The following is a 23,385-nucleotide window of genomic DNA, read 5'->3' as shown; positions in this document are numbered from 1 at the left end:
TTCATCTTGACACCCATGTTTATATCCCTGCTTTCTGGGGCATTTGAATTTGTAACCCCTGGACTACACCTTTAAACTTTGTTTTGTGGAAGTTTAGTTTAAATTATAAAGGAGTAAAAGGTATTGAATTCCTAATCCTACTTTCATTTGCTACTGGATACCACAAACAAGTAATTATCTCAGAAAACAGTGAATTCAATGAGTTAGACTTATTTCTAATCTATGAAGAAATGACTATGAGGGACGAGGGCTATCAGAGGAGGTACTATATTTTAAAATGTATATATTCCACTTAAGGCAAGACAGGATCTTTTTTTTCTGCCTGGATCACAACTGCGGGGCAGAAACAAAAGTAATGGTCGGACGTAGAAGGGAATTAAGACCTATGAACCTGGGGCCACTACTATAATTTAGTTTCTAGATTCTTTATAATGCCCCCATATTTGTTAGTTATAATTCATCAGTTTTATAAGAATGATTACCGATAAAATTCTTCAAAAATCAAAGAGCCCAAAGCTATCCTTGGGAGCACTAAAAAGAGAAACAAGGCAAATACATTTCACCCCCACGGGAAGTCTTAAAGGAGAAGATTCTCAAAGAATCAGAAAGATTATAATACTGAATAGAGAAGAAGGTGAGGTCCTTCCGTCTTCTGACATGAACTACAAAAATAATAAAAGATAAACAAGAAAGTAAATAAGTAAAAGACAGGGGAGTCCACCCATCAACCAGGGATAGGATCCCAGATGAAGTAAAATACGTCACACACACACACACACACACACACACACGGGATTCTTTGGCATTATCTTATGCAGAAAGTTTCGAAGTTTACTTCTTCGTAAACCTTCACAGTAACCTGAAGCACGCTGCACTCGCCGGCCGACCGGCCCTGCCCCACCTGGGCACGAGAAGAAGGTAACTGGGTACCCTGAACCTCCAAGCATCCCCGAGTTGCTGCGGCTGCTCGGTGATCACCGAGGCTGTGGATGCTACAGGCGACCACTAATCCAGCAGGCAGAAAAAGCCTCCACCCGAGGCGAAGATGGGCATGAGTCGCACACCCTCAGCGGAACAGGATGCGCAGGGAGAACTCAAGCGCAGTGTGTTCCAACTCGCTCGCCCCAACCATTATGAGGCCTGCCGCAACCAAGAAAATGCTAGGCGCGTAAGTGACATCACGTGTGACGCCCGGTCATTTTTCCCACGTCCCGTCCCTGCCCCATCCTGGCCGGCCGCTGCGGAAGCGCACGCGCACCTCCGCTTCCGCGCTCCTCCGCTTCCGCGCTCCTTCGCTACCCACAATGCTCCGCAGCACTGAACTGTCGCAAAGGCCGCGTTTCGGCGGCGAGTGAGCGACTAGCTTTCCGTGTGGTGCGGCGGCAACGGCTGCGCGCGTCTCCCTCCTCCTTCTGTCGCGGGGCCAGAGTGCCTGAGGGAGTCCAGCTACGCTTAAGTCTGGCCGGTGCCACCTATCTCCGCAATGCCCCCCAAGAAACAGGCTCAGGCCGGGGGCAGCAAAAAGGCGGAGCAGAAAAAGAAGGAGAAGATTATTGAAGTGAGTACCCACCCCCTCCCCCACTCACACCGCGAGTCCTCAGGAAAGAAGTCTCCCGGTTCCCCGCTCCCCGGCTCCTGTTCGCGTCTTCCGGGGCCACGTGCCCCTCCCTTTGGTTCTGTGTGCCCACAGTCCCTTCTCCAGCCCCCTGATGACGCTCACTGCCTCTCATAGCTGTAGTGACGCCGCTGGCGCCCCCGCACCCAGCCTTTGCTTCTCCGCCCACACGGTAGCCTTCACTGGGTCGCGTGCGAAACGACCCCTACCCCAGTGCCCACACAAGGTTGTGTCCTTCGCTAGTCACCGAAATTGAAGACGTTTTTAGGCTAGTGTTTTAAAAAATACGCTGAACTGCCCCGGACCAGACTGTTTCTGGGAGGCCGACTCATTACGAGCCTTTGTGTTCCTTGTTTCTTTACCCGTCACCTAGGAATAGTGGTTACTTCTTTCAGAGCAACAAATTAGTTCTTCATGGCCGTCTCGATCCATCTCTAAACTGTTTGAAGTTACATAAAGAGAGGAGGTTTCTTTCATGTCGTAGCCCACCGTCTTGTACATGGCGCTTGTCACAGATTCTGAGTTACATTAAATCCAATGACGTTTTAAGAGAGATTAGGTCTCATGTCACTAGCTGTGTACAGTGCCGTATCTGGATTTGTTATATATTATACATATTCATTTAGTGCACTAAAGCCTGTTGCCCTTTAATGGCAGAGGAACGTTGTTGACGTTCTCAAATGTTTTGTTTGTAGTCCAACGACTGTATCAATGAGTTTCCTTAAGAGAGTGGACCGTATTTGAGATTCCATAAACGTATAGTGTAGTCCCCAACAAGATATTTCTTCCCTCAATTCCTGTTATTAATCCTTCTCATAATTAAACAGTTCCTCGTGTACGTTAGAAGTAATTGGAAAAGCCATGACCGTTTTTCCTGCATGAGGTATATCTGAATAATTAATGCAGAGCCTTTTGTGGAATAGTTAACTTTTTATTAGAACACGACCAAAATGCGTGTTGTGCGTGTTTTGAAATGAGATGTTTATTTATAAATGATTATTATTTTTAATATTTAGTATTTATAGCCTTGAAAAATAGGATTGAAAGCCCCCAGGGTTTCATTGTATAAATCTAGTCAGAACTTTGTCAAATTTCACAAAAGTTTTAGTCTGTTGGTTGAGTTTAACTAACATGCTTATTTAGAATTCTGGTAGCCTTGGCCAAGTTCCAACACTGAAACAGAACCTGTATTCTTATTGCCAGTTTGTGCTATTTAGAACTGTCATGAGTAGCATAACCAGAGATTTGAAAACAGAATGATTGTCACCTTCACACCTGTGTCTGCTATACCTTTTTGAACAATCTGGACTCCTGGCACTTAGGTAGATCTCTGGGGATGGAGATCTGATGGCATTCGGTACTGTGTAAATAAACCAGGAGCATTTTAGGGATGACATTTTACCTGTTAACTTCCTTTACTGAGGTTGTATTAACATGTTAGACCATGATGCCAAATACAACTCCCATATAGACATGAAATTAAATGTTACATGACAATTTAAGTATACTTAACACATTATCAAGTTTTAACTATATATGATTGTTTCTGTTTTTAAATAAATATTTATTTTTGTTTTAAGGAATTGTAAATGAAAGTTACTTATAGTATCCCATCGACTAAAAATGGTAGTTATATTATGGATTCATTCATCTTGTTACAAGGTTATTTTTAAGATAAAGAGGACTTTAGTTTCATTAATGAAGACTTCACAAAAGAAAATTGCAAAATAGCTGTATTCTTTAGCCAAAAGTATTCTAACAGAATGGTGAAATTAAGCCTTTTTTCCTCACATTTAACATATATGATGAGTGTGTGTTTTTTTGTTTTTTGTTTTAAATGGTAGTGTGCTGCATAGATCTTTGCTACCACCAGAGAGGAATGACAATATTTTAAGTTGTAGGTTAAGTTATATCATTTTTTGTGAAACTAGATTTATAGAGAATATTCATCCTGGTTAGGAAACAGTATATTCCATTTTGTTAAATATCATATGTGACTTTTTTTTTTTTTAAACTTACCTAAAGCCCTAACATATCTCAGTGGCTCTTGCAAGGGGTTGAGGAGAGTTATAGCAGGCTTAGCTCCCAGCTCCTCAATCAGATTTCATCCAGAACAGCACTTTATCAATTTTTGTATAATTTGCATAATTTTGAATACTAGAAAGGATTTTTATTACCAAAGCCTTTAAAAGTTAAGATGAAGTAAAAAATATATTTTTAAGAATTCTACATGTTTTTTAATTTTTTAAGTTTTATATACAACTTCTAAAGGTTACTTTCCATTTATAGTTATTACAAAATATTGACTGTATTCTGCGTGTTGTACAGTACATCCTTGAGCCTATATACACCCAATAGTTTGTACCTCCCACTTCTCCACCTGTATATTCCCCCCTCCACTGGTATCTAGTAGTTTGTTTTGTGTTTTATTCACTACTTTGTTGTTTTTAGAGTGCACATATAAGTGATATCATACAGTGTTTGTCTTTCTCTGTCTGACTCATTTAACTTAGTATAATGCCCTCCAAGTCCACCCATGTTGCTGCACATGGCAAAATTTCATTCCTTTTAATGGCTAAGTAGTATTCCATTGTGTGTGTGTGTATGTATATGTACCATACCTTCCTTATCCATTCATCTGTTGATGGACACTTAGATTGCTTCCATATCTTGGCAATTGTAAACGATGCTGCTATGAACATTGGGGTGCATGCATCTTTTCAAATTAGTGTTTTGGGGGGGTTGTATATATACCCAGGAGTGGAATTGCTGGGTCATATGGTAGTTCTATTTTTAGCGATGTAAAATATATTCTGCAACAGACTTATAATGAACGTAATTGGAACCTGGTTCATACTGGTTGTTTATCTCTATGACCATAATATTTGTGGAAAAAAATATTTCTTTAAAGTCTATACTTTGACCTGTAAAAGGCTAATACTTATTTAAGTGTCTGGTTAATTTTGGAAAGTTTTTATAGGACTATGACCCGAAATTCTAAGTTTACCAAAAATTGACAGTTAAGTAGAACATACGCTTTTTAAGCAGTACTTTTGAAGAGATTTTAAAATAAGTGGTTGCACTACTTGCCTGTCCCATCTTCTGTACCTCTGTTGCTTCCACTGCCACCACCATAGGCACTCACTATAGAAGAACAACAGCAACACGTAGCTTTTGAGAACTCCAAGTAAAGGAAGTAAAAAGATGCATGAGAGACAGCCTAATTTAATGAAAGAAGCACTGGCTTGGGGTGAGATAGACCTGCATTTGAGTCCCATATTTCACATTAAAATTTCAAATTTTGGAGGCTTCCCTGGTATGGCAGTGGTTAAGAATCTGCCTGCCAATGCAGGGGAAACGGGTTCGAGCCCTGGTCTGGGAAGATCCCACATGCCATGGAGTAACTAAGCCCGTGCGCCACAACTACTGAGCCTGTGCTTTAGAGCCTGCGAGCCACAACTACTGAGCCTGCGTGCCACAACTACTGAAGCCCGCGTGCCTAGAGCCCGTGCTCTGCAACAAGAGAAGCCACCGCAATGAGAAACCTGTGCACCTCAACAAAGAGTAGCTCCTGCTTGCCACAACTAGAGAAAGTCCGTGCGCGGCAACAAAGATCCAACACAACCATAAATAAATGAATGAATGAATAAATAAATATATATATATTTCAAATTCTGCAGTTCTAGGCAAGTTACATGACCTATCTGAACCTCAGTTTCTCATTAGCAAAATGGAGCTAATTCCTATATTACAGAGCAGTGGATGACATGTAAAGTACCTGACGTATGGTATATGTTCAATTAATGGCAGTTGTTAATTTATTAATATAAAAAGCTAGTTAGGGGAAATAGACTGAACTGTACTGTTATGCAGTGCTTACTTTCTATCACTTGAAATAATTTCCTTATGGTGCCTTCATTTTTTTTCTTTCCCTGTTTAAACTCCCCAAAATTTCATGAATTCATTTGCATTTATAAGTATTTTCTTTCCGAAATGAGTATATCAAAAAGGGTTATTTAAAAAAAGGGTTATGGTTCTGTTAAACATTCACACTGTTGTCTCAAATGGCATGCACTATTTGCTTTCTTTGGATGAAATTTAATAAACTGAAGTCAGCTTTGGGAAATGGAAGGTTTGTTAATGGAAACGGGGGGATAATCTGGGTTTAGGGCAAGCAAATAAAGGATGTCCAGCTAAGGCCTTGTAGCAGCAAGGAGGTAGTAATGGAGACCTATAGGGATAGGATCCAGGTATGTGAAGGATGGAGAAAGAAATGATTCTCGTTGCCAGTGAAAAACTTCAGCTAAGGTCAGCTGTTGATTACTTGAATCTATATTAACCAGCTGCAGAATATCCATTGCGTGGATAGACAACAAAAGTATACTGGAGTGCATTTGGGGAACAAACTAATGAGGTAAAACAGTGCTGGCCTTTGTTTATACTAGTGTCCCAAAAGGAGGACTCCAGTTATCTTGGAGTACTATTCATTATTGACCTGCACTCCTGCCCCCTTCCTTTATTCAGACATCTTATTTAAGGAGTAGAGGCTGTCCTGTAAAAGAAGCAGGATTACTGAAGAGTGGACGGGGGAGAAACTGTCAGTTTTAAGTGAAGTCTGGAGTTCACTGAGTGTTAAGGCTTTTGGAACCTCTGGGAGTCGTCCTTTTCTGTTCTCTAAACTCCTTCGTATTTAATTTCCCAAGTCTGAAACACACACTGTTCCTTCCTTATCACTTAATGAGGACCACTGTTTCCCTAGTTTTATTTTAACCATGATTTGGGGTTGAGTATAACCTCCAGTCTTCCCATCTCATATCCCCTGACCCTAAATCCAGGTTAATCTGTAGGTAAGGTCTGTCCTGAACTCAAGAAAAAGGGAAAGGAAGCCTTTTGGAAGTATTCTGAATTTCAAACTATCCTATTTTCAAGAGGTACTGTTAGTATCCCAGGTCCACAGTGTAATATTCAGAAAACGTTGTGTACCAACCGACCCAATAACCTAACTAGTTTCTCTGGGAAGTAGTTTTTCCTGGTGGAAAGAACAAGGACTTTGCTTGGAGTCAGATATACCTGGGCCAGACACAGTTCTCAGTGTTTTGGGGAAAGGAAGGAAAAGAAACAAGCCATCTACAAGTGATAAATTTACACAGCTCCTTTAATTCTCTCACTGAGATAAGTACCTTTTTGCAGTTGAGGAAACAGAAACAGGTTAAATAACTGGCCCAAGGTTATTAAGCCGGCAAGTGGCAGAGTCAGGATTCTGGCTCCAGAGTCCTTGATGTTAACCACTGTGTTCCACCTCTTTGTAGTAACCCTAAGAGGTTAGAGTGAGACCCACTTTACAAATAAGAAAACTGACAAAGAAGGTAATTTGCCCAGTCCTGTTTGGGATTAGAATTTGGCCAGTCTGACTCCAGAGCTTATACTCTTGAATCATTACATTGTACAGCCTGCCCCTTATTAGCAGTGTTACTTCAAAAGAATTGTTGAAGATTTCTGAGTTTCAGTATCAACATTTACAGAATGAGGTAATAGTATATCATATGATTGTTAAGAGGATTCAATAAAGTATATATTCAGAAGTTTATGTTTAGTGAATACTAGGTAAATAAGTATCCCTTATCTCTGGAAAAAAATAACAATTTCCAAGTTCTAACCTAATTAGAGACTTCCAAGACACAACTCATTCATTCTCTTTAGACTGGTTAATTATGTGCTAAAGCAGTGTAATTAAACCTGAAAAACTTTTTCTCCTGGAATCTGGAGCTTATATACCTCTACCAGAAGCTGTTGTCATGAGTACTTTCTTCTCTAGCTGGCCACATCCCCTTACAGGACTTTTTTCTTTCCTAAGTTTTCATATATCAGTATCTACCTTGCCGTTTGGCCTTGTTTATTCGCAGTTTGCTTCTCATCTGTAGTTACATGTGGGGCATGAGTTGAACCCCAGAAACGCTGTTCTCTGATGAGACATATGTAGATGGTGTTGTACTTTTGAACCTCAGCATATGAAGATTGATAGTAGATGGATGAGTTGGTTAACTGGCTTAGTAGAGCAGAGCAGTTGGGCCTGAGGGCCCACCTAGGAGTGTGCGATTGAGAAGCAGGTGGGTTTGCTCTGAAGAAGTCTGCAAAAGCTTGACAGTGGGAGGTACTAGGTAATGCAGAAGGCGAGTGACTGAAAACTGGGTGTTAAAACTATAGAAGTAGCTGATAGCTCTTACCTATTCCTCTCGCCAGAAAGGGGGTGGAGGGGATAAATCAGGAGGCCTCTCTGCTTCTGTAACTAGGCACAAAGGATGTGGGGAGCATGGTTAAAATATGAGCCTGAAAAGGGCCACTAAGGAGTCTGTGTAGTAAACTAAGAGACACCTTCTCCCACCTGCTCTCTTCTCCAGTCCTTTAGCCAGGGTTATTGCTCTCCTAGCTAGAAGATTCTTCTCCAGAGAAACAGAAAAGACAGGAAAAAAGACTTCAGATACCAGTGTTTGGTGGTTTCCTGACAGCCTTTTCACCCGTTTACCTTAGAGTGAAGCTCACTCAGTCTAGCTTCTTGTGTTAGTTTCTTAGGGCTGCCATAACAAATTACCACAAACCAGGTGACTTGAAACAGAAATTTATTCTTTCACAGATGTGGAGGCTAGAAATCTGAAATCAGGTGCAGGCAGGGCAGTGCTCCCTCTGAAGACTCTAGGGAAGAACCTTTTCTTGCCTTTTCCTGGTTTCTGGTGGCTTCTGGCAGTCCTTGGCATTCCTTGGCTGATAGCTGTATCACTCTAATCTCTCTGCCTCTTTCTTCACATTGCCTTCTCTCTCTATGTTTGTGTCCTTTCCTCTTCTTATAGAGATACCAGTCATTGGATTTAGGGCTCACGGTAATCCAGTGTGACTTCATCTTAATTTATTACAGCTACAAAGACCTATTTCCAAATAAATTCTCACATTCTGAGGTCGGGGTAGGCATGAATTTGGGGGGAGGACCCTATTCAACCCACTGTAGCCCCCAAACACACACACAGTTGTGCAGTGCTTTCTAAATGTTTTTGTGCTGTATACTTACTAAATATGAATAAGTAGTCAAAGACTACTGTTAGTGCCTTGCATATAATGAGCATACCATAAGTGATAGCTGCTATTGTATTAATAACTTGCCCAAATTACTATTTAATAATATTCCAAATTTAGATTGTTGCTTTTTAGTTAGGAATACTTCAATTTTAATATTTCCTTTTTAGCAACAACTAGTAGTGTATATTTTAGTAGTTTGGTTTCTATAAATTTAATTGTTTTGAGAGGATAGCTCTATTACCCAAAAAAAACAATCCAGAACTTAATGTATCTTCTTATGCAGTATTCCCTAAAATGTGTTCAGTAGTGCATAATCCCTCAGGATACTCTGAGAAAAATGTTTTCTGAGGTAAAATAAGATTTGGGATTGCTGCCTACTGTATCTCCTCTGGTAAAGGCTCTCACATATCTTGTGCTTGAGAATTAAAAACCCTGTTAAATAAGCATTTTCCTAAACTTATTTGACTGTTGAACTAATTATCCTGGTGTAACAACTCTGCACATCCTGTAATACTGATACTCTAAAAACACAATTCAGAAAAAGCATTATAGGCTAACAAGCTTATTGACGATAGTTATAAGTATGTATTGAATCCTAAAGAATCCTGGGTGATGTTTTGAGCTCATATGTTGCCTAGACTTGTCGTTGTAGTGTTTTGCATGTCTGTGTATAGCATAAAGAAAGAATAATTTTCTTACCAATGCGTAAATGAAAGAATGATTTTTAGACATGACTGAAAAAATAGATAAGAAATTAATATAAATTGCTAAGATATCTCAATAATTTTTCTCATTTAGGACAAAACTTTTGGTCTAAAGAATAAGAAAGGAGCAAAGCAACAGAAGTTTATCAAGGCTGTCACTCATCAAGTTAAATTTGGTCAACAAAATCCACGTCAGGTAAATAACTTAAATTTCTTCGTTTTCTTCATATGGATGTAGTACAGCATCGTTGCAGATAAAAATGTTTGATATTGTAATTGTGTTTCAAAATGGAATCCTAGGGCTTCCCTGGTGGCGCAGTGGTTGAGAGTCCGCCTGCTGATGCAGGGGACACGGGTTCGTGCCCCGGTCCGGGAAGATCCCACATGCTGTGGAGCGGCTGGGCCCTCTGTGAGCCATGGCCGCTGAGCCTGCGCGTCCGGAGCCTGTGCTCCGCAACGGGAGAGGCCACAACAGTGAGAGGCCCGCGTACCACAAAAAAACAAAAACAAAACCAAAAATAAAATGGAATCCTACTCTATAAACTTTCCTGCATCTTGCCTTTGTTTCTCAGCAGTACCTTTTAGATATTCCTCCAAACCATTTTGATATAGTTCTAATTTATTCTAATGGCTGCATACTATGATGCGGATGTACAGTATCCATCCATTTCACTATAAGTAATCATTTTGTTTCCAGCTTTCTGACATTAAGAACAATTGTACAAGAAATATCCTTATACATGTGTTTTTACATGCATTTGTGTTTTTATTTCGGTAGCATAAATTGTCTGGTGACACATTTCTAAATAAAGGGAAATGGATTTCTAATTTTTAATAAATTTGCCTGATCATTCTCCATAGAGATTGTAATACTTCAGATTTTCATTTGCAGTATGTGAGTTTTAGGTACTAAAGCTCTTTTTAATGTTTTCCAATCTGATTATGTATAAAGTGATACCTCATTTTTACTCTTTCCCTTACTCCTAGTGAGTTTGAGTACCTTTTCATAAGCTTGTTGGCTAATTTGGTTTGTACTTCTCTGACTTGTCTATTCAAATCCTTTGCTTTTTTGGTTATTTGTCTTTTTATTGTCAATTTATGAGAGACACCTTCTGTCTACATTATAGATAATTTGTGATGTTTCTGTTACATTTTGTTGTACAACAGTTTGTATTGTCAGATATGTCTAGTTTTTCTTTCATATGGCTAAAAGGTCTCCCCTGCCATGAGATTATGTGTGTTTTTCCTCGATTTTTTTCTAATTATTTTATTTGCACAGTCTGTAATTTTATCATATAAATTTATTTTGTATGATACTAAGTTTATTTCTTTTCAAATGAATAGCCACTTATACCAGCATCGTTCATCTCACTGAATTGAAATACCCATATTGACATATATTAAAGTCTCATGTATGTTCAGATCTATTTCTGGATTCTCTTTTCTTTTCTGTTTATTGTCTTTCCCTAAACCAGTGTCACATTGATTTTGATTATAGTGACCTAGTAACATATTCTGTTAGCTATTAAGGCAAGTCCTTCCCCCCCAAGATGTTACTCCTTTTCTGTTTTTCCTGGCTGTTCTTAGGCGTTTATTTTTCCATATGAATTTTGAAATTATTTTATCATTCATCAGTTTTACCATTTTATTCAAAAAAATTTAGCTCCATTTTCTTCACATCTCTGTGTTCTCAATTCTTCATTTTATATAGATCTTTCACTTTATTGAGTTCAGGATTTTACAGACATGGACCTTTATTTTAAAAAGTACTTTTTTCACCACCCTATCTCCTTTTCCTCAACTTTTGGAAACACTTTTTTTTTCCATCTGAAAATATCAGAATATATATTTGTGAGATGGTTAACCTCTGTCACTGATGCTGTCTACAAATTAGTGCCTCCAACACTTTTGTTTCTCTTACACAGTTTGACTCTAAAGCCAAAAGCTTGATCTTCCACACTGCTGACTTAATAGCTTGGTTTCATAAAAATGCATGCTCAGGCCTTGGAATCAGATCAACTTGAGTATGCATCCGCCTATCTTATTTGTTACATGATCTTAAATTATTTAGTGACACTGGTCTTTAATTTGTAGTATAGTATAAGGGGGGCAGTTACCCTTGTAGGGTTTCTGTGGTTTAACTAAAAGAGAAGATAATGTAAATCATCTGGCATAATATAAGAATTCATTTCAAACATGTTCCCTCCCCCCCTGTTTTTTCTTCTAGTGGGAAGTATATTGACTGGTATTCAAATTTTATAGACCTGAGAAAGCCATAAAATGTGTTTTGGTTGTTAGGCTTGATGGTACATTTAGTAATATATTTTTGATAATTTCTTGGGTACCTGACCTTTTATCTGTGAGCTTGAGTTATCTAAACACCATACGTAACATTGGAAATGAGCAGCAGTCTTGCTGTTGGAGCCAAGCAAGAGATGCCTCACCCTAAACCCTGTGATGCCGAGGATGACCCTACTCTGTGTCTCCTCCAGATGTACCTCTCCCCACACCAGCTCAGGGCCTGCAAAGGTCAGTTACCCCAAGTCCATCTTAGGGTATACTACACTGCCAATATGCCTGAAGTAGTCAAAGGCAGGATATGTGCTAGGAGTGTGGACAGAGCCTTGATCCATTCCATGTTCTCCTCTGCACCTTCTTTCTCCCTGCACAAATGTGGTGGGATGAAACTCAGGGTGGGAAGCGGAGGAGCCAGGGGTTGACTCTCACTTTACTGCCATGCTCCAGTGTGGAACTCCATGGAGCCTAAGCGTTTTAAATTTGAAACTGTCCTTCCAGGTCACAAGGTATGTTTGTCAAGTAGGGGTACAAACCATACTAGGTACAAACCATACTTTATTTAACATTAGTTTGATTTCTAATTTATAAATATTTACAAAAATGATTTGTAGGCATCCACTGAACTCTTGCTTGGGGTCCCACAAATGTCTGAGATGGGCCTAATGAGCAAAGAATACTTTTTATTAAAAATAAAGTGACTTAAATGTTTTCTTTTTAGAAAACTTCTCCCATTTTTCTGTTTAAACACATCCGACCCACAGGGTCAAAGTCAGGATTTAGAATGCCTTTAACCCTATTATAGTATTTGGCCAATCTTTCCCTAAAATTTCCTCTTCCTTTAATACATCTTTGTCCTGGATTTCTGTTTCTTTGATGTTTCTTTGTTCCTTTAACAGGCTTTTTAGGTTCTGTTGGCTTGTTTAATATTGGTATTCTTCAGGGAGCTGTTCTCTGCTCTTAACCACTTTTTTATGCTGTCCTTGCGTAATCTGATACACACCCAAAGTTTACTTATTTGTAAGCAGCTATTTCTAAAATCTTTATCTCAAAGCAGACATTCTCTCCGGGAATCAAGATCCATGTCCAGCTGCCTTTTAAATAGCTCCACCTAGATGCCCTGTAAGCATCTCATACTCAGTATGTCTAAAACTGAGCTCATCCCCACCTCCTGCCCTGAAACCTGTTCCTCCTATATTCCCTGTCTTGTTTAACAGCACTAACCATGCAAATGATAATCCTAGACTCCTCCCTCTCCCTTATACTTCATGTCCAGTCACTTAGTCTTAACAGTTCTACCTCCTTAAGAGCTCTCCTTCCCCTTTCCTCCATCCTTGCTACTAATGCCTATTTAAATTAAAACTCTTGTGCTTTCTTGCATACAGCAATTTCATTAGCTTCCTAATTTTTATTGCCTTCATTCTTGGGCTCCTTCTAGTCCACCCTTCGCAAAGTTGTGATCTTTATAAACTACAATCTGATTGTATCACTGGCTTACTTTAAACTCTTGAGTCTTATCCTGTCACCTGTTGATACAGTCCAAATTTCTCATTGATGTCTCTCATACCTTTTTCATATCTTTGCACTGACTGACACTCTCTGCATTTCTTGCCCATCAAAAGAATTCATCCGTAAAGTATTAGCTCAGTCTAATTTTCTTAGGCATATTGGCATTCTTTGTTCCCAGAGCACCATGTATTATATTATAGTTGTTGACATGTCTGTCTTCCCACTAGATTCCGAGCTTCTTTAAATAAGCATCTTTGTCTTTTCATCTTTGTATTCCCTGTTATCTAACATAGGACCTGACATATAAATGTTTGGATGAATCCTCTAATCATATTAGGTATGTAAATTGTGTGCCTGGAATTATGTCATATGTCATGTTTTGTTTTGTTTTGTTTGATCTCCCCCATTGACCTAGCCCAGTGTTTTTCCACAAGGGTACTTATAGGTATTTGGGTTGGTACAATTCTTTATTGTGTGGGACTGTGCATTTCAGGATGTTTGTATCTCTAATCTTCAAAATGCACCTACTTGTTTCTGGGTTGTTGTCACAGAAGAAATTCCCAGGTGAGAACCATTTGCTAAAAATGCTGGGCATGTAGCATATGCTTAATAAATACTATTGCTATAAGCTTTTGAATATGCTTTTAACTTGGCATGGTACCATTTATAGGGTTTTTTTGGTAAAAGTCAGCTGCTACAAAACTTAGCAATTTCATTTAATAGTTTAACCACACCATTTAATATATACTGGAAGGCCATTGTAACACTGATATTAAGAAGTAAGAACTATATACATGTAATATGCACTTGTCTTTATGTCAGTGATATTGTATATTACTATATAGTAAAAACAATTCATTATATGAAATCAAATTTACATTTTATACCTGGGAATATTATAGGTAGCACAAAGTGAAGCTGAAAAGAAGTTGAAGAAAGATGACAAGAAGAAAGAATTGCAAGAGCTAAATGAGTTGTTCAAACCTGTAGTTGCTGCTCAAAAAATAAGTAAAGGTAAACTTTAAATTTCAGAAACGTTATTTTTATCAAATGTAATTCATATTTTAACACTCTTACTATGTTTTCTTCAGATTATAAGCCAGTTGTGTATGCTATGAAAATAATACTCCCTTTGTCAAAGTTATCTTTGTCAGTGACTTTCTTATGTTTCCTTTATACATGTGCATAGCTGTGTCATACAACTGTAAGACCAGCCATTAGCCCCTCACTTAAGGGAAAATTAAGGATTTGGGGCAGTCTGCTAGTTGATTTATAATATCCAATCTTTGGTAGTGGGCAAAGCAAACCTATGGTTGTAAAAACTGTAAATCCCAAACTGTTGGTAGTATACCTGCATTTATATTTCTCTTTTGCCTCCTGCCTCATTGACGCTAACTAGACAAGTGATGATAGAATAACCTATGTGTTTGCTTGGTTTCTCACCCCTGCTCTCTTTCTTTTTGGTAAGAAAAAAGGAAACAAAAATAGATATAAAATGCTATAGAAAGGACTTAGAAGAAATGTCTTATTGTTCATTTATATATGGCATTTCCTCTCACACCAGTAGTAGAAAATAACAAGTTAACCAAAAGTAATTATATCTCAGATAGAAGCTCTACTTTGTGATCTGGCAGAGTATAGTACAAATACCATATGCTATTTGACATAGGTGCAGATCCCAAATCCGTGGTATGTGCATTCTTCAAGCAAGGACAGTGTACTAAAGGAGATAAATGTAAGTTCTCTCATGACTTGACTCTGGAGAGAAAATGTGAAAAACGAAGTGTTTACATTGATGCAAGAGATGAAGAGCTTGAAAAAGGTATTTTTTTTAAAGATATTCTCTTAAAAATAAATGTATATTACTTTTGGTTTGTTGTCAATAAGATATTTAATAACTTGAAGACTATTTCAGTCTTAGTAGGACTGTGTTTGTCCTAAAGAATAGTTGTGTGTTGTTGTTTTTCATAAAATCTGAATTTACCATATTATGCCCTTTGATTAAGTAAATGAAGATGTTTAAAAAACAGTGGATTATTTTGTATTTGTCTCTTACCCATTCTTCCAGTACTACTTTCTCATTTGCCTAAAGTACTTAGATTTTAGTGGATAATCTCACAACAGTGTTATTCCTACCTTTGGTGTTTTAAAGGAAATGTGTTTGGTTTTGAGTCTTAAAATAGAACTTTCCTGTGTAAGGATATATGCAGTGTGTTTTGGGGACAGTAGATAAAATTACAGTATTTAGTCTCCATATCTCTTTTTATTTAGATACTATGGATAATTGGGATGAGAAAAAACTGGAAGAAGTAGTGAACAAGAAGCACGGTGAGGCGGAAAAGAAAAAACCAAAAACTCAAATAGTATGTCCTTTTCTTGAATTGAGTTGCTGTGGTATTTATCATTAGGGAGAATTAAGTGGCAAGGTATTTGCTGCTGTTTTCTACTGGATTATTCTTTAAGTTATTGCCTCTTTTCATAAAGATTAGGTGAATCAAGCTTTGTTTTTGGAATTTACAGGTGTAAGTTATACAAAATTTGTTTCTTGTTTAAAAGTGACTTGAAAACCATGTGACTGAAGTCCTTCAAATGCCGTTTTCTGAGGTGGTTTTACTTTCTCAAACATGTAGAATTCTTTATTTTTTTGTGCAAAATGAATGGAGGTAGAACTATTAAATTAACCCACTTAATTCATAACATATTCTGTTTTAATGGTAGGGAGACATTAATAAATCACAAGGGTGAAAATATTGTTGCATATGAATTGCAAAATGAATTTTTATTCTGTAGTATAGTTACCATGAAAAACCTTGCCGTGTTAGAAAAATTCTAAGTATTGTTTTTACTTACTTCTATTGTATTTTTTCAGGAAAAAAATGACACTTATTAGTTAATTTTTCCTTCTTGTTTGTAAAGCGTGTTTACCTAAGGCTTCAGTACAGTTGCATCTTGCACCCATTCATGTTTTAAAGGGTCACTATCCTTTGTGTTTCTTTTGTGCCTTGCTCCTTTCTTAGATGTAAGAAATTGCCTATAATTTCAGGTAATTCAAATAGTGTTAGTATCTTTACGCATGTGATTAGTTTTTAGGAAAGATCAGATCAAAACAAAGTTATTGGTTTTTATTTTTTTGTAACCATTTTTATTTTCTCATATTTGAAAACCAGACTTTTGGATTACATTTACAAAGCCTAAATGGCAGCAAATCTTTTTTGTATAATTCAGTTTAGAGCAATGTCAAAAATAGAAATTTTATACAGATCCTCTCTAAAGGGAATTTACCATTGTATTAAGTATTTTAAGATTAATTTATATTTACATTTCTGCACGCAAGGTGCTCTGTACGTAAGTGGTTAGCCTAAAAAAGATGTGAATTGAGTGTACTTGTTCCATATACCTAAGCATTTACCTTGGAAATGGACCACACTGAGCCACTGCTTGTGAATATTGTCTCTGTAGGTGTGCAAGCATTTCCTTGAAGCTATTGAAAACAACAAATATGGCTGGTTTTGGGTATGCCCTGGAGGGGGTGATATTTGCATGTATCGTCATGCACTTCCTCCTGGGTTCGTCTTGAAAAAAGATAAAAAGAAAGAAGAAAAAGAAGATGAAATTTCATTAGAAGATCTAATTGAAAGAGAGGTAACTAGTATCTTTTTCCTACCATAAAACACTAAAGCAGTATTTATTGTGAAATTCTAATATTTACCACTTGGGGGCAATAGCATGTTGTTATGAAAAGGAAATGTAAGCCTAGCCATAATGATTAGCCAAGCATGACATTAATTTTAGGATTATGAAATATTTTTTTAAGTACTAGCTGCTGGCTTATCAAATAAACTGTTTCCATAAGATTGATATACTGGTATATCAGTTTGTGAAAATGCTTAGTCAGTATTCAGAGTGATTGAACTTGAAGTTTTAGATATTTTCCTTGGTGTCTTTATTTTTTGTCATTTTACTAATTATTTAGTAGTTTTTAACATGTGTGGAAGCAGACAACTCCACTACAGTTTTTCAGCTATATGTTTTATCATCATTCCTGGACTCAAAGACTCTTCAGCTGCTCATCTCTGGCTCAGCACAAGAGTTTTATTCTTGAGCTAGCAGATAGGGTTACTGAGTTAGCAGATAGGCTCTTGGCCTTGACATGAAAAATGTTGAGATTATTGGAAATACTAGATTTAGGGTTGTATGCTTCAGACTGTATCCATTTTGCCTTGTCTTGGGTAATCTAAATGTGTTGTGTACATGTCTAATGTTGAGATTATATACATTTGTTCTTAAAAGGACATACTGTTTGGTGTCTCACATAGGCAATATACTGTGATAGAAAATGTAGACTTTGGAGTCAGATATATTTGAGATTACTATTTGTATCCTGGTTCTGCCACATATTAGCTAATAACCTTTGGTAAATTTTCCATCACCCTCTGTTTGCTTATTTGTGGAGATGGATGTGTTAGCATATGTGTATGAAGTATTTAACATTGAATACCTGGCAGATGTTCAGCAAGTATTATTTTTCTGTATATTTATTATTTGATTATTGGCCCTGAGGAAAGCAGATGGTGCCTTTTGCTTAGTTTGTTTTCTCATCTCTTGAGGATCACAAATGAAACTTGGATATTGTCATGGTGCTTTTCGTATTTATTGTTTTCAGCAATTGACTTATTTTAAAACTATTTCTTGTGACGAGTTTTACTCATCTTCAATTTTGAAAAGACATCTAGCTCAGGATAATATATTTTATAATGTTTAGAAATGTTTGTATCTCTGGACATGCATTTTGCTCCTTGCCATGTAAAGTGAAAATAAATCAGTTTATTCTAAGTTTAATGTCTTCATAACAGTCATAGGCAAGGGCTTAATTGAAGTAGGAGAAAACTGTTAGATCATAGTATCATAGATGACTTTAGGGGGAGAAAATTAACTTTTTTATCTTTGCAGCGTTCTGCCCTAGGTCCAAATGTTACCAAAATCACTCTAGAATCTTTTCTTGCATGGAAGAAAAGAAAAAGACAAGAAAAGATTGATAAACTTGAGCAAGATATGGAAAGAAGGAAAGCAGACTTCAAAGCAGGGAAAGCATTAGTGGTATGTCCCAGACTCACCCAAATAGATTCTCTATTCTTTCTTCCATTTTATAATTTCTGTATTATACAAGATTTTATCCTTATTTAATTATGTGTATGTCTAAAATCAGTGACCAAGAAATGTTTGAATTTTGTCCTGAGTTGATATATGTGTGTATTTGAATAGATCAGTGGTCGTGAGGTGTTTGAATTTCGTCCTGAATTGGTTGATGATGATGATGAAGAAGCAGATGATACCCATTATACCCAGGGAACAGGTGGTGATGAGGTAAGAGGAAGCGTCGTCACCTCATCTTCTCATGTTGATTGAGAGAAGCAGTAGAGAGTGACAGTAGAGCAGTATAGTTAAGAGTACCAACTTCGGGGCCTTGGTTCACATCCTGACTCTAACCTGGGAAATTAGTTACACGCTAGGCCTCCACCCCCATCTGTAATACGGACATAATGATAATCCCTACATCACAGAGTACTTGTGAGAATTAAATGAGTTTATAAGTTTATGTTTATTTATAGTTCTTTATAGAACTTAGGTTAGTGCCTAATATATAGTTAAATGCTTATGTGTATTAGCTGTAAAATATGTTGTTTTCTCCCTCTAAAAGAAAAAAGCGTTTTGTTTAATATTTTATACTAAACAAAAAAAATCATGAGACAGACACTAAAAAGTACAGAGAAGGGAACAGGAGACAGCAGCAGAATTATTTGGTGATACAGAGACTTAGTATTAGCAAATAGCTTTTCATTTTTCATATGGTTATCATAAAATTCTGACTTCTGCCTTTGAGTTGAAAGATGGAAATATATATGTAAAAATATGATGTCAGAGGAAGAAGCTTCAAGTATGGCATTGCTATTCCTTTTTCAAGAAGTTTAGAAAAGTGAATTTTGGCAATAGTCATTTGTTTTCATTTGGCATTATTAATAATTTTATTTCATTAAGATAAATGTCAGAGGTAAAAGGCAAGTAATTTATGAAAACTTATTAGTAACACTTTCTTTTCTATGTGTTTTTAAAGGTTGATGATTCAGTGAGCATAAATGACATAGATTTAAGCCTGTACATCCCAAGAGATGTAGATGAGACAGGTATTACTGTAGCCAGTCTTGAAAGATTCAGCACATATACTTCAGAAAAGGATGGTAAGTATGCTGACTTTTGTGTAATTCTGAGAATTCAGAAACTGTCTAAAGGGGGTTAGGCCAGGCTTGGCAAACTTAGATGCCTGCAGGTATCTGACTGGTAACATATAAACATGTGATTTGGCCGTATATAAAAGTAGTAAACAGTGGAGGCTGTGGAAATGGGTGGCTGGTTGGATATTGAAGCCATTAACAAACTAGAAAGGGACAAAATGAGTTTCGAGATGTAACTAATGAGTTCATTTCAGGACCTCATGAGTATGAGATATTTTGGTTATTAAAAGTGGCGTTGTCTAGTGTACTGTGTAGACATTACCAGGAGGAAAAGGTTTGAAAGTCATCTGCATTGGTAGCTGAGAGTGAATGAACACACCCAGGCACAATACATATGATGAAAACATTCTAGAACAGACTGCAGAAAATATCAATGTTTTAGAGTAGTCAAAAGAGAAAAAAGCTTGGGAAAGACACTGAGAAGGACAGAGAAAAATTAAGAAGAATTTCAGGAAGATTAAGTAGGATGAGAATTAGAAATAATTCCTTAATTGTGATTAGGGAAGGAGTTGTAGGAATAGGGTACACAGTTTTCATTGGGACTGCAGTGGTATGAGGAATGAGGAGAAAAAAATGACTACAGATCACTCACTCTTAAGAACTTTGAGGGGGAGACATGGTCAGGATGTCATTTCATTTTAGGATATGGGAAATCTAAATATATCTGTTGGCCAGAGAGAAAGGATCTGGGAAAGAATGAAAAATTAAAAATGAAACAATATCAGGTATAGAAGCAAGATCTGGAAGTATAAATAATGAGTTCAGTTAAGAGTGAGAATGGAGGAGAGGCTGGCTAGGTGTATTTGGAAATAAGGATTGCTGATACAATTTACATCTAATTGTGCCTTGAGTGAGGATTTGAAGAAAAAAGTAAAAGTTTGGCATGGTTGCTGTGAGAGAAAAAGGTAGACTACTGATCAAGGCAAAAGTTGAGGGAAAAAAAGCTAAACGTTGTTTTTACAATAAAGGAATAAAAGTTATAACTTGAAAAACTGGCCTGTTCTCCTGAGATTTGAGAATGCTGTCAGACTACTGTCTTAATGCCAATCTGCAGACTGATTTGCTCCTTTGAAAAGTAGGGCTTTGGTGACAATAGGCACAATTGCAAGTACCTCAGAGGTTATAATTCCCAAGAATTTGTCATCAAAGATGTTTGAAATAACTTTAAATTAGGCTATTAAAAATTCTGTGTGTTCAGTATTGATGTCATTGAACAAGAAAAGGCAGCATTTTTGTTTTTTCAGTAATATAATTATAGCCTGAAAGGAAAAGTAGCTCCATAGCCCCAGGGTTGTTGTTTTTTTTTCCCACAGTTTGATGACAAGATGAAATATTTCTGCATTCACACTCATTTACAGCATTACAACTAGTGTGACTTAACTGCTATTTGTAAAACCAAAAGCTAAGTAGCTGCTTATATCATAAATGTTTTTTTTAATTCCATAATCATTTATTCAAACAAAATATGTGGAAGTTGACTGTTTAAAAACCTAATTGTTGGGTCATGTAGAGGACACAAGGTTGTATAAGATAAATCTTGACCTCAAATGTATGAACCGTTAAGCAGTCAGATGTCTACAGTGAAAGACATATGTTATAGTAGGTATAGATAATTGATACAAATAAGCTCAGAAAAAGAGCAGTTCTTGTTGGAATAATCTTAGGGAAGGCTTTCATGGAAAAAGGAAAAGAAGTGTATCAGTCTGTGACTGTCCGTTGCTAATGGACTAGTGTTTTCTTTTTCTAGGCCTTACTGATTTCAATTTTTATTTTTAGAAAACAAATTAAGTGAAGCTTCTGGAGGTAGGGCTGAAAATGGTGAAAGAAGTGATTTGGAAGAGGACAACGAAGGGGAGGGACAGGAAAATGGAGTCATCGATGCTGTTCCTGTTGATGAAAATCTTTTTACTGGGGAAGATTTGGATGAACTAGAAGAAGAATTAAACACACTTGATTTAGAAGAATGACACCAAAGAAGTCAATGAAAAAATTAAGTCAGCTCAGCATGAGTTGAAATTGACTACATTAATTCTTTTCCACCTAGAATTCTTCAACAGGATGTTTGTTTCCCATGCTGATTCTGGAGGGCTTACTCTCCAAAAAAGGAATATTCTCCCTACATCTTGTCTTCTGACTTTGGCTACATCTCATAGTAAGTTCAGAGTAGTTCATGATAAGTTAAAAATATAATGGTCATTGCAGAAAATGATTGATTGTTGTAACTGTCCACTCAAGTAGGAAGTGTAACTGCTTTTCCAGCTTTTGATTTTCAGTGGGCATGCGTTATTACAAGGACAACATAAGTGTAAATTACCCTTCATTTAATGCAGTTTTTAATGAGTGATTTTATTTCCTTTGTATTTATATGTTTAAAAGACTGCCTGAGATATGAGCCTGTACTTCATAAAGGAAACTGCATATGCAGATTCAGTATTGTATATCTTTGGACAATTAGATGGACATTTAAAATGAAACTTCATTAATCTGCCAGGATCAGCTGCAGTGCCCTGTGTTAAACTGTTTTAAACTATTCCTTTTCTTTTTTGCCAATGAAGTTGTAAATAAAGACCGTGATACATTAAAATCCAAGTATGGGCCTTTTTTTTTTTTTTTAAGATTTTTCTATGAAAGTTTTCTTACCATTTCTAGCTTGAGAATTTTAACTAAATATCTGTTAGAGTTAACTATCACAGAAGGCACAGACACCTAAAGGGGTCTCTTAATACTGATTATAGGACTGTGTAGACTGCTGATAGCCCTACTATGAGCTTAGTAACACCAATACTTAGCCTCAGAATGAGACCATAGGTGATGTTATATGAAAGGGTAATTACTGAATTGAGGATCATCAACCTAATTAAGTATCATCTACAGTTGAACTAGATACTACTAAAGCATCATTGTGGAGATCCATGGTGTTATAATAGTACCTGATAAAGTTTGATTACTCTGTTTGAGAGAGTGTAAACAAATCCACAAGAAAACTGGGCTGGGGGCCTTTGACATTGAGATCCCCTGAAAAATTAGGGTGATACATTTAAAATGGACATAATTTGCCAGTAACATTTAATACTAGTTATACCTTTTTATCATTTTTATGTAAGTATATTTTCAAATATTAATACAGTGCTTCTTTTGTTATTTGCAAATATAAGTGGATTTTAAGATAATAGCACTAAAAGGTCAGGTGACCTGGGCCCTAATTAATTTCTGCCTCAGATAAATTATATGATTTTTAAATCTCTGAACCTTAGTTTCTTCATCTGCATAGAGAAGTTAAAGTGCTTCTGAATTGTAAAACCTAAGAAAACGTGACTGTAAATTTTGTCAAATGATAACATCAAAGTTGGTAAAGAAATTGAGTTCCTGGCTGTTCAGTACTATAACATAATTGACATTTTTAAAATGTAGAATGTTATGAGCCAAGTTTCCCATCTACCGTGGAATTATACTTAAATACTTTCTATGAAAGATTTTTTCATTGTTTTTATTAAAAAGTTTTAAATGTTACTTATGCTTGATTTAATAATGAAACATTTTCAGTTTAAAGTATGACTAGCTTACAGTAAGCATGTGATTTTGAAAACCAAATTTTCTTTAATCAGTGAGTTAAAAGGAAAATGCTACATTGTGGAAGTAATTTTTGAAACCCACAATTCTTCATCTAGCCTATAAGTGTCTTTCATTAGAAAAACAATATATGCTCAGAGAACGCAAAAGAGCATTTAAATCTGAAAAAATCAAAATGCAAAATTAAATTTGCTTCTAAAGTAACATATACAGGCATACCTCAGAGATATTGAGGGTTTGATTCAGACCACCAGAGTACAGCAAAGTATTGCAATAAAGCAAGTACACGAATTTTTTTGATTTCCTGGTGCATGTAAAAGTTATATTTACACTA

At 36.7% G+C, this 23,385-nt stretch overlaps 1 protein-coding gene across 1 annotated transcript; it reads left to right on the top strand.

The window, feature by feature from the left end:
• The first annotated feature begins 1,331 nt into the window (after positions 1–1,331).
• ZC3H15 (zinc finger CCCH-type containing 15) lies at positions 1,332–22,077 on the top strand. Its single transcript, XM_030850210.3, has 10 exons — positions 1,332–1,558; positions 9,482–9,583; positions 14,094–14,205; positions 14,861–15,013; positions 15,463–15,554; positions 16,651–16,833; positions 18,142–18,288; positions 18,454–18,555; positions 19,304–19,427; positions 21,258–22,077. The coding sequence occupies exons 1-10, from the start codon at positions 1,484–1,486 to the stop codon at positions 21,446–21,448; spliced, it is 1,281 nt and encodes a 426-aa protein (XP_030706070.1). The 5' UTR covers positions 1,332–1,483; the 3' UTR covers positions 21,449–22,077.
• The last annotated feature ends 1,308 nt before the right edge of the window (positions 22,078–23,385 follow it).

Source organism: Globicephala melas, chromosome 7 (genome assembly GCF_963455315.2).
Source record: "Globicephala melas chromosome 7, mGloMel1.2, whole genome shotgun sequence".
Lineage (NCBI taxonomy): Eukaryota > Metazoa > Chordata > Mammalia > Artiodactyla > Delphinidae > Globicephala > Globicephala melas.
This window is presented reverse-complemented; position numbering and strand designations above follow the sequence as displayed.